This window comes from Mesoplodon mirus (genome assembly GCF_964341445.2).
Source record: "Mesoplodon mirus genome assembly, chromosome: 20".
Lineage (NCBI taxonomy): Eukaryota > Metazoa > Chordata > Mammalia > Artiodactyla > Ziphiidae > Mesoplodon > Mesoplodon mirus.
The window spans coordinates 29,606,572-29,618,823 of NC_138996.1; the positions used below are offsets into that span (position 1 = coordinate 29,606,572).

The following is a 12,252-nucleotide window of genomic DNA, read 5'->3' on the forward strand; positions in this document are numbered from 1 at the left end:
AATGACTTGGACAAACATGCAAATGGCCAGTAAGATAAAAGTTCAAATCTTTAGTGATCAGGGAAACTAAATTAAAACCCCAGTGATGTGCACCTTCGTCTTGGTTTTGTTGTAAACCTAAAACTTCTCTAAAAAATAAAGCCTTTTAAAAAAGCTGCAGTGAGGTAGAACTATCCACCCACCAGAATAGCTGAAATTAAAAAGGCTGACAATAAATGGTGATGCAGATGTGGAGCAAACGGAACTCCCCCTTTCAGCTTTTCACCATTGAGTATGATGATAGCTGTGGGCTTCTCATATATGGCGTTTATTATGGTAAGGTACGTTCCCTCTATACCCTGTGTATTGAGAGTTTTATCGTAAATAGATGTTGAATTTTGACAGATGCTTTTTTTTTGCTTCTATTGAGTGATCATATGATTTTTTTTACTTCATTTTGTTAATGTGTATTACATTGGTTAATTTGCAGATGTTGAACCATCCTTGCATCCCTAGAATAAATCTCACTTGATTATGGTATATGACCCTTTTAATGTATTGTTGAATTCAGTTGGCTAGTGTTTTGTTGAGGATTTTTGCATCTGTGTTCATCATTGATATTGGCCTGTAATTTTCTTGTGGTTTGATTGTGTGGTTTTGATATTAGGGTAATGCTGGCCTCACAAAATGACTTTGGGAAGTGTTCCCTCCTCTTTGATTTTTTTGGAAGACTTTGAAAAGGATTGGTATTACTTCTTCTTTAAATGTTTGTTAGAATTCACTAGTGAAGCTCTCTGGTCCTGGACTTTTGTTTGTTGGGAGGTTTTTGGTTACTGATTCAGTCTCCTTACTCTTAATCAGTCTGTTCAGATTTTCTCTTTCCTCATTATTTAGTCTTGGTAGGTTGTGAGTTTCTGGGAGCTTAACCATTTCTTCAGGGTTGTCCAATATGTTGGCATATAATTGTCCATAGAGGGCTTCCCTGGTGGCGCAGTGGTTGAGAGTCCGCCTGCCGATGCAGGGGACACGGGTTCGTGCCCCGGTCTGGGAGGATCCCACATGCCGCGGAGCGGCTGGGCCCGTGAGCCATGGCCGCTGAGCCTGCGCATCCGGAGCCTGTGCTCCGCAACGGGAGAGGCCACAACAGTGAGAGGCCCAGATACCGCAAAAAAAATAAATAAATAAAATATAATTGTCCATAGTAGTCTCTTAAGATCCTTTATTTCAGTGGTATGAGCTGTGCTGTCTCCTCTTTCATTTCTGGCTCTGAGTCCTCTCTCTTTTTTCCTTCCTGTGTCTTGCTAAATGTCTGTCAATTTTGGTTATCTTTTCAGAGAACCAGCTCTTAGTTTCATTGATCTTTTCCATTGTTTTTCTACAATCTTTTCAAAGAACCAGCTCTTAGTTTTATTGATCTTTTCCATTGTCTTCCTGCTATTTGTTCCATTGTTTTTAGGCTTTGTTCTTCTTTTCTAGTTCCTTGAAATATAAAGTTACATTATTTAAGATTTCTCTTGTTTCTTGGTGTAGGCACTTATCACTATGAACTTTCCTCTGAGAATTGCTTTTGCTGTATACCCTAAGTTTTGGTATGTTGTATTTCCATTTTCATTTGTCTCAAGGTATTTTTTTGGTTTCTCCTTTGAATTCTTCTTTGGCCCATTGGTTGTTCATTAGCATGTGTTTAATCTACACATATTTGTGCATTTTCCAGTCTTTGTCTTGTAATTGCTTTCTTGTTTCATATCATCAAGGTCAGAAATGTGCTTGATATGATTTCAGTCTTTTTCTAATTTATTGAGACTTGTTTTGTGGCCTTATAATATGATCCATCCTGGAGAATGTTTCCTGTGCTCTTGAGAAGACTGTGTATTCTCTTGTTTTTGGATGGAATGTTCTGTATATGTCTGTTAAGTCCATGTGGTCTAACATGTCATTTAAGTCGTCTCCTATTGTTGTATTGCTGTCTATTTCTCCTTTTAGGTCTGTTAATATTTGCTTTATTTATTTAGGTGCTCCTGTGTTTACAAATGTTATATCCTCTTGTTGGGTTGATCTGCTTATCATTATATAATGACCTCCTTTGTCTCTTATTACAGTCTTTGTCTTAAAGTCTATTTTGTCCATTTCTGATGTAAATTTAGCTACCCCAGCTTTCTTTTGGTTTTCATTTGCCTGGACTATCTTTTTCCATTCCTTCACTTTCAGTCTTAGTGTGTCTTTGCACCTGAAGTGAGTGTCTTGTAGGCAGCATAAAAATTGGTATTGTTTTTTTAATCCATGCAGCCACTCTGTGTCTTTCAATTGGAGAATTCAGTCCATTTGCATTTAATGTAATTATTGATTGGTATGTACTTACTACCATTTTGTTAATTTCTGGCTGTTTTGTAATTCCTTTGTTCCTTTCTTCTTCTCTTGTTTACTTCCTTTGTGGTTTGATGGCTTTCTTTAGTGGTATGCTTAGTTCCCTGTCTCTTTATCTTTTGTGTATCTACTATAGATTTTTGCTTCGTGGTTACCACAAACCTTACATAAAACAACTTGTATTTGTAATAGTCTGTTTTAAGTTGATAACATCTTATGTTTTGAATGCATTCTAAAGCTACATATTTACTCTCCCTCCACGTTTTATATTTTTGGTGTCGATTTACATCTTTTTATGTTGTGTATCCGTTAACAAATTATAGTAGTTATAGTTATTCTTACTACTACTATTTTTGTTTTTAACCTGCACACTGTCTTTATGAGTGATTAACCGACTGCCTTTACATAGATTATTCTTAATTTTACTACATATTTACCTTTACAAGTGAGATTTATACTTTCATGTTTCCCTCTTTGTATTTAGCACCCTTTCATTTCGGCTTAAAGGCATCCCTTTAATATTTCTTGTAGGGCTGTTCTAGTCTTGATGAACTCCTTTAACTTTTGCTTCTCTGGAAAATTCTTTATTTCTTCTCAATTCTGAAGGAAAACTTACTGAGTAGAGTATTCTTGGTTGGCAGTTTTGTTTTTTTTTTTCAGCACTTTGAATATATTGTTCCACTCCCTTCTGGCCTACAGAGTTGCTGCTGAAAAATCTGCTGATATTCTTATGGAGATTCCCTTGTGTGTAAGGAGTTATTTTTCTCTTGCTGCTTTTAAGATTCTTCTCTTGTTTTTAACTTTTGAAACTTTAATTATACTGTATCTTGGTGTGGCTTTCTTTGGGTTCATCTTATATGGAACTCTCTGAGCTTCCTGGGCCTGAATGTGTGTTTCTTTCTCCAGGTTAGGGAAGTTTTCAGCCATTATTTCTTCAAGTAAGTTTTCTGCCTCTTTCTCTCTCTCTTCTCTTCTGGGACCCCTATAATGTGAATGTTGGTCTGCTTGATGTTGTCCCATAATGCCTTAAGGTATCTTCACTCCTTTTCATTCTTTTTTCTTTTGGCTGCTCTGATTGGGTGAGTTCCACTCCCTGTCTTTGAGTCACTGATTTTTCCTTCTGCTTCATTTAGTCTGCTTTGAAACCCCTCTGTTGTATTTTTCAGTTCAGTTGTTGTATTCTTCTGCTTCGTGACATCTATTAGGTACTCTTATATTTTCTATCTCTTTGTTGAAATTCTTACTTTGTTCATCATTTATCCTTCTCCAGAGCTCAGTGAGCATCTTCATGACCATTATTTTGAACCCTTTATCAGGTAAATTACTTCTTTCCATTTTATTAAGGTTTTTTCCCTGAGGTTTTATCTCGTTCTTTCATTTGGAACTTAATCCTCTGTTTCTTCATTTTCCTTGACTCTCTGGGTTGGTTTCTGTGCATTAGATAAACAGCCACCTCCTCCAGTCTCGAAGGAGTGGCCTGGGGTAGGAGATGAACCTTTCTGTTCAACCCTGCCCCAGCTCTTGGTTGTCTCTCAAACCTCTGTGATTGTCCGATCAGCCTACTTTATTTTTAGTCTCTCTCAGTAGTTGAGGGTGTGCCAAGACCTGTCAGTGTCACAAAGGGGACTATATCAGTTGTTACCTAGATTCAAGCTGATTGGAAGCCAGACCCTGAGGCAGCGGCTTATGCACATATACCTCTCAGGGGAGACTGGGAGGTGGGCTTTTCTGTCGGTTTCCTCTGAGTTGAGCCCTGGGGTAGCCAGTTAAGAATGGTTTCCTTCTCTGCTACTGTCCTGTTGAAGCCATGAACACAGTACCACTGGCCACCAGAGCCAGGCTATCAGGGGTTGGGGTCTCTGGGCAGCAGCCATGACAGTCCACGTACCAGGTGTGTGCATTGCTCCTCACTCAGAGATGCTGATGACCCGCAGTGGGGCAGGGAGAGAGTATGAATGACGTGCCTGCCAGGCTCCTGTCTCTAGAGAGGGTTGCAGTCAGCCCCCAGATGAGTATTTCATTAGCACCCTGCCCCTCCGGCCATAGCTGAAGGTAAACTGACAGGCCTCTTTCACAGGGAGGCTGGTGCGTTTTGGGCTGAGGTCTCTGTACTGTGTTCTGGAGGCAGCTGGTGGAGAGCTCTCTCTGGATGTCTGGGGGCTTGTCTCTCAGGTGCAGGTCTTAAAAGTTGGGGTGCTGATGTGGGTTCACGTCCCTCACTCCTCAGAGAGAAGATCCAGGCTGGGAGTTCCCTCCCGACTCTGGGCAGCCCCTCGGGGCTGAGGTTTGTGGTGAGATGTGTCAGGGCCTCTCCTACCCACTTAAATGTGTTGTTTTCTTGTTCAGCTGATGTGTAGGGGTGCTCTGCTGGTTTGGGGTTTCTCCCCAGGGAAAATTGTTCCATATGTAGCTGTCAATTCCGTGTGTCTGCGAGGAGGTGAGTTTGGGGTCCTCCTTTGTCGCCATCTTGAACTGGACCAGAGGCAGTTTTCGTGAGGCTTTATAATTTGTTTTAATATCAGGTAGGACTAGACTTCTCCCACTGCTGTTCTTATTCTGAATCGTCTCCTAATTCTTCCTTGCTTTATTCTTTTTTTTTTTTTTGCGGTACACGGGCCTCTCACTGTTGTGGTCTCTCCCGTTGTGGAACACAGGCTCCGGACGCGCAGGCTCAGCGGCCATGGCTCACGGGCCCAGCCGCTCGGCGGCATGTGGGATCTTCCCGGACCAGGGCACGAACCTGTGTCCCCTGCATCGGCAGGCAGATTCTCAACCACTGCGCCACCAGGGAAGCCCCCTCGCTTTATTCTTGAATGAACTTTGTATTTAACTAGCTCTAAGGGAAAAATCTGATATTTTTTTATTGGTTAAATTTATATTTTAAAAAAACTTGTTTCATTTCTTCCCATTTATTTACAAAGAGTTTTACAAAGTAGCCTTTTACGATTTTTAAAATTTCCTGTCTGTGCTTGTGATTTTCTTCTTGTCATTAATTTTATATAGTGTACTTTCTCTATTTTTTCTGCTAAGGTATCTAGTGGTTTATCTTGCTGGTTTGTTTTGTCCAGTGAACCAGCTTTGGGGCTTATTTTTCAGTTCTACTCTTTTACTATTTATTAATACCTGTTTTGTCTTTTTTTGTTGTTTTTTAATTTATTTGGCTGAGCTGGGTCTTAGTTGCAGCACACAGGATCTTTTAGTTACGGCATGTGGGACCTAGTTCCCTTTCCGTGAGCAGGGATCGAACCCGGCCCCCTGCACTGGGAGCGTGGAGTTTTAGACACTGGAGCACCAGGGAAGGTCCCACCTGTTTTTATCTTTAACAGTTCTGTCTTTTTGTTCACTTACTCTTTTTCTAGCTTTCAAGTTGTATGTTTATATTATTTACCTTTTTATCGATATATGTATTTAATGCTATAAAGTTTCCTGTCACAGTTGTCTTTCTTGGGTCCTGTAAATTCTGATGTGTACTTCCCCATCCTGTTACACATGTGCGTATTCAGTATGGTGTTTGTCTTGCTTTGTGAGCCAACCCCAAACACTTTTCCTTTAAAAGTGAGCCAAGCCCCTTCACACTTACTGCTCCGTTTGGCCTCAGTTCCCTGAAATTAGTGTTTTGGATGTACAGTACACGTCTGCATCTGTATCTGTCTGTCTTTATTTATGTTCACCTCTCTCATAGACACAGCAGAGAGTCTGGCCCCTTGTGTTTTGTTTTATTTGCTTTTACTCTTGATATTTAGGAAGTTTTTTACCTCTTATTTTCACCTTTGTGCTAATACCTTTGTGTAGGATCCTTGGTTTCTTCTTTTTGAACACTGACTGCCGGCTCCGTGCAGTGTGTAATATTGCAGTTAGCTGCTGACCGGTCTCCCCTGCCCTCCCCTACCTTGCTAGTCATTGTTCTCTGCTATGTGTCTTATAGCCATCACTTGCTGTGTCTTTTCTGTCATCACGGACCCTTCGTGTACGTGTAGAAACATGTAATTCTACAAGTACATACACGTCACTGTTTAACACCAGCCTTCTTGCCTCTGCCTCTCTAGTCCTGGTGGCTTCCCGAGCTCATTCTGTAATGGATTCTCCACTCATTTCCTGGTTGCAGTACTTCTCTGTTCATGCACATTCATAACGTTTGTTGTGACCTTTACCTTGAAGACTGGGTTTATCTAAATGATAAATCCTTGACTCACTTGAGTATGTTAAATATGTCACCTGAACCCATTCCATTCCTGGCCTGTGATTCCTCCTACAGAACAGCTGTCAAGTCTTTGTGTCTGTCTCACGTTATGGACATGCACTCTTAGAGTAAGCGGGAGTGTGACCGTCATGCGGTGCTCGGTGGGTCTCGGTCAGGCGAGGCAGCGGGTTGGAGGCAAGCCGTCAGAGCACGCCTGCGGGGCGTCGGTGGAATGCAGAGGGTGGCCGCTATGCCCTCGTGCCCTCCCGGCTCTCTCTCATGGAGTCTGCAGCTGCTGTGGTTGGACTTCTTACACGGCCCTTCTCCAAGAGAGCTCCCTCTGGAACCTCTGAAAGATGGTGTTCCCCTCGCCAAGTTGCATGGGGGGTGTCCCCTGCTTCTCCCGCTGGCAGAGCCATGGGGCTGCCTGGGCTGCTGTCTACCTTGGTCTTCAGTATCCCATCCTGCCATCTGCCTGCTGCTCCAGTCATGCATCATGTCTGCATCAAATTCCTTAAGCATGTCACATGAGATGTTTAGGTCAGAAATGCTAATGCTAAAACCAAACAGGTTTTGCATTTTTTTTTTACCTTAAAAAAATTGGACCTTTTTTTAAATATATTTTTTGCAAAAGAGGCTAGTAATACACTGATGCAAAAGTGACTTTATATCAGGAAAACAAACATGAACATTTGGCCAGCAGGAGAAAGTAATATAACTCTGACCCTTTGTGGGTAATGTGAGGATAAAAAGCTAAGTTTAATAGGTGACCGACATACAACTGAGAACAGTAACCCGGGAATGTTAGAGCAGAGACTGTGGCCCTGCTGGGAGAGAAGTTTCTTTCACTGAGAGAAACGCCCGTGGAAGTCAGCTTGGCAGTCAGTTACTGGTGACTGTGTCTGAGGGGTTCCTCTGTTTTGTTTTTTAGTAAAATGATCACATTTTGTTTGTCATGTTTACTTTAGTATGTTAAATATTTCATTTCGCTGAGTTTTTCTTCCCAGAGTCTCCTCTATTTGTATGGTAGAATTGATAGCCCATATGTGCTTTCAAGAGCAATACCAACTGAGGTAATTTAAGAAGATAGAGAATTGTATTAGTTTTCTAGGGTTGCCATACCGAAAACACAGTGGTGTAAGACAACAGAAATTTTTTCCTTGCAGTGTGGAGGCCAGAAGTCAGAAATGCAGGTGTCAGCAGGGGTGGTCCCTCCTGGAGGCTCTTTGGGAGAATTTCTAGCTTCTGGGGTTGCCAGCAATGCTCGCTGTCCGTCAGCTCCAGTCCCTGCCTCTGCTGTCACTGGGCTGTTGTCCCTTGGCCGCTGTCACCCGCCATCCCCCCGCGTCTGTCCTGTGTGGCCTCTCCCCATATAAGGTTTAGGGCCCATCTGGTTAATCCAGGATGATTTTGTCTTGAGATCCTTCATGTAATTATGTCTGCAAAGACCCTCATATTCACAAGTTCCAGGGATTAGGACTTAGACATATTTGAGGGGCCACTATTTAACCCAAGGCAGTAATAAATATTTCTGGTTTAGTACAGTTTTTAAGATTCTGATTTCAAGCAATTGGGTGGGGATGGATGCTGCAGTTTCCCCTCCTATGAAGAATCCTAGAAATGATAAAAAAAGATATATATTATCTTAAATACTGTAAATATATATTGTACTTGAGAAAAAAGGGGGGGCGCAACTCTCAGTGTCTTGGTGCACCCGAAAGGGTAAGGAGTCTGTGAGACACACTTGCATGGTCTGTAGCTGAAGGGCTTCCCGGTGGGGAGAGTGTGGGGTGGGGAGAGTGTGGGGTGGTGTCGCCAAGGAGGTGGCTGCAGCAGGGGGCTCCTCCCAGGGACAGCCTCGGGGTCTTTACTTGAGAAATGCAGTAGGAGAGACCAACAGAACACGTGCTGGGCATCCCCCCCTCCCCCAGGCCGTGGAGGTATCTGACGCCAGCACTGAGCAGTGATGTGGTCAGGGCAGCACCATAGGTGGCCGGGGTGCCCGCAGTTCCAGACCTGGTGTACACACGGGCCAACAGCAGAGCCCACCTATTCCCCATCTCTCACTGAGGGCCAGGCAGGGGCACCCAGGCAGCAGTGCCTGCCCATCCCCCAGCCAGGGGGTAGTGCAGCAGGAATCCCTGCCTTCTGGGCACCTTTAAGAGACATCGGATGCTGCTGGGAACGCCCCGAAGAACTCATCCGTGAAGAAACACTCATTACACAACTCGCAGCAGGACTGAGCATCACCCTGAGACGTTTACACCTGAAATGATGGCCTGTCTGGGATTGACGCCAAAATGATGGGAGTGGGTCCCGGCCAAGAAAGGGTGGGAGAGAGGAGGTGAGGTGGGTTACGCGTCGGTGATCGTTGAATGAGGGATTGCCAACCGGAATGGAGAGGAGGGCAGTAATGAGGTTAATGCCTTGTCTCTGACAGGCAACTCGAAACAGAGGCATGTGCCTGGGTTTTCTGTTGTGTTTTGTTGTGAATTATAAAATTAGCAACCAGAACAAGTGAAGATAGAAATAATGAAAATTTACCCAATTCTCAGGCGTGAGATTGGCAAGGGAGACTTTTCATTGTATACTTGGTTGTCTTTTTGTTTTTGTGTTTAGCACAAATTACCTTTATAAATATTTTTTTTTTTTTTTTTTTTTTTTTTTTTTTTTTTGGTGGTACGCGGGCCTCTCACTGTTGTGGCCTCTCCCGTTGCGGAGCACAGGCTCCGGACGCGCAGGCTCAGCGGCCATGGCTCACGGGCCCAGCCGCTCCGCGGCATATGGGATCCTCCCAGACCGGGGCACGAACCCGTATCCCCTGCATCGGCAGGCGGACTCTCAACCACTGCGCCACCAGGGAGGCCCACCTTTATAAATATTAAAATGTAAATCATTCACAAATGTTGGTAATTTTTCTTACTAATTACAAAACTTTTGTGACTTGTCTTACAACATTACAGTTACGAACTGCCGATTAACCATTTTCAAAACCGGAGGTTTACCCTCCCTTGTCTTATTTCCTAGAATTGGGTGGGAATGATTGGAAGGTGATAGCCCATCACAGAGTATTGCATTCAAGGCTCTGCTGACCCGAGAAAGGTCTAGGGATGAAGCTTAAGACCATGTTATGTGACTCTTGAGGAAAATGTCACCTGTTGTCTAATGGGTCATCACTAGGGTGAGGATCATAAGGTGGGAAAAGGTCAGGTCACACTTGGACAATGTTAAAAGCTGCAGGCTGACTTCAAGGAGTGAGTTAGGAGACTTCTTTCCTCGGCCCTTGGTTATTTCTGTCAGGAGATTTTTTTTTTTTAATTGAAGTATAGTTGATTTACAATATTGTGTTAGTTTCAGGTGTACAGCAGAGTGATTCAGTTACACATATATACGTACATATCTATTCTTTTTCTAATTATTTTCCACTGTATGTTATTACAAGATAGTGAATACAGTTCCCTGTGCTATACAGTAGGTCCTTGCTGTTTACCTGTATGTCAGGAGATGTTTTTGATGGTTCTTCTCCACACGCATCCTTGTCTTGGTTGGAAATGGACGTGGGGTGTGGGGAAGCCATGCACCTTTGGTGGGTTTATCAGAAAAACATTCCCGAGAGAGAGGGTGACGGAGTGCTGAGCGGTGGGCGTGGAGAGCTGAGAGTGTCGCCTTGTAAGTCAACAGGGTTGAAATGTATAGATGTCTGTGCTTCCTTCCTGTACGTCTGTCCCCTGGGCCTGTTGCCTCCCTTCAGAGGGCCCAGCCCTCCCAGGGCAGAGTCAGGGCAATGCACACGTGGACGCTTGCCCAGTGCCCCTCGCTTGCCTGCGCCTAGCCGGGCCCAGCTCCCTCCCAGGAGGTAACGGGTGGCTCCCGCCTCTCCTGGTGCCTGGTTTCCTTTCTGTGATGCTGTTTCTGGAGAGCAGTGTACTTCTGCTTTCCCTTGATGCCTTTGTGATTGTAGTTAGAAAAACTGTTCACATTTGAAATCTTCTACCTTCAGTATTTGAATCAACGACAACAGACCAATGTGAGATACAGCCGGGGTCAACCCATTTCTGTGAACTGGTGTTATTTAACGCCTGCCACTGAATGTTAAGTTGTTTGTTTTTTCTAAGTGCACTTTTGCTTGTCTTCATGATTTACAACTATTGCCAGTGTTCTTTAAGTCTATTCTCATGGTGATAAATGGATTCATTTGGGAAAATCAGCTGTTTTGATTAAAAGTGAATACAGGTTAGAGGAAGAAGCTTGTGTACAATTCTCTTGTCAAAGAGTGGCGATGAGGCAGCCAGCAGGGTTACTCCCTCGGCTTTGAGTGTCAGTCCCTGGCCCTCCGCTAGCCAGCTCATCTCCACAGAGCCCCTGCTTGCTGTCAGACTGAAAACAATCCAGCTGTCAGTGTGCTGAAAATAAAAATTGTGTGCATCTTTAGTTTTGAGGGGGTGGACTGCTTTTTGCATAGTCTTATTTATTTATTTTTTAGTACAAGGAAGACATTTTTTAAAAAAAGAAAGTGTGTTCTAGTTGTTTAGTTATCACCTTATGATTTTATTTTATTTCATCCAAAAGAAAAAAAAAAGAAAAAAATGGGAAACCTTTTAATTAGATGTATTTAAGTGGAGAAAAGAAATGTTTTACTTCATCTGGCTTCAGTTAAGCACCTTAACAGGTAGCATTATTTGGTTGATGCTTAGTAAGGAAATACAGTAGTTCCAGTTAAGTCTTTGGAAGTATGGAGACAAAGAGAAATGTTGAGTTTACTCAGCACTGGGTCAGGGATATAGCAAATCATTAGTATTAGGTATCATGTTGTCACATTAACTTTTTTCCAGAGTATAAACTATAAAACTATGTTTTAAAGTCTGAAACTACCTTGGTTGAGCATTTCAAAATCCTTAGGCGATTCTAAAACTTGTGCATCACTTCCTGATAGAGCATTCTGATAAGAACCAGGAGAAATCTCAGGTTTCTCAAAACAAGCAAAAAACATAGACATTAGCCTTGTAATTTCAAACCTGTGATTTGTTGCTTTGAAAATTAAGGATTGCTTTCAGAATTTAACATGATTTTTATTTTGGGCTCCTGAATTGCAAACCAAATATTTCTTTTTTCTTTTTAACAAAAGAAAATCCAGATGAAGAAACCCCTGTAAAAATATTTTAATAAAATGTATCTTTATTTCAGTATCTTAAATAGTGAAGATGAAGAAATATTCAATAATGAAGAGCATGAATATGCATCCAAAAAAAGGAAAAAGGACCATTTTAGAAATGACAAAAATACTCAGTGTAAGATGATTTTCATTAATAATTTCATATTTACTTGTTGAATACGTTGGTAAATTGAATTGCATTGACAGTACTATCTTAGGACGGTAAATGCTGATACAGTTATATAAGTAGCAGCACGGTATCCAGAGTTGCCCACTGACTTAGTGGTCAGATATTTGCAGCTCAGCCATTTAGTTGAGTACGTCATTAGTAAGATTTGCTACAATGAAACCAAAGACAGGAAAACCTACAAAACAGCCTCTATGTCTGAATGTTGAATAGCAGTCCTCAATTCAGGTCCATTCACTCCCAAGCAGTGAGGCCGAACCTTAGGGACCTTGACATTGGGCTTTGGTGCAGGAGACGCTGGAGCAGAAGGTAGACATGGTCAGAGCTGGAGCCATGCAGGCGGAACGGGGATGGGGAAGCTCTGAAAGGGCCCCTGTGCAGATGCCCAGA

General features: G+C 42.6%; 1 protein-coding gene across 4 annotated transcripts in view; it reads left to right on the top strand.

Annotated features, from left to right (window-relative positions):
- The window catches only part of FBXO25 (F-box protein 25), a 60,873-nt gene that overhangs the window by 12,558 nt on the left and 36,063 nt on the right, over positions 1 to 12,252 (top strand). For all 4 annotated transcript variants that reach the window (XM_082608402.1, XM_082608403.1, XM_082608401.1 and 1 more), the window contains exon 3: positions 11,708 to 11,811. In XM_082608402.1, coding sequence (XP_082464528.1) covers positions 11,708 to 11,811 — 104 coding nt within the window. The remainder of the gene's footprint in view (positions 1 to 11,707; positions 11,812 to 12,252) is intronic.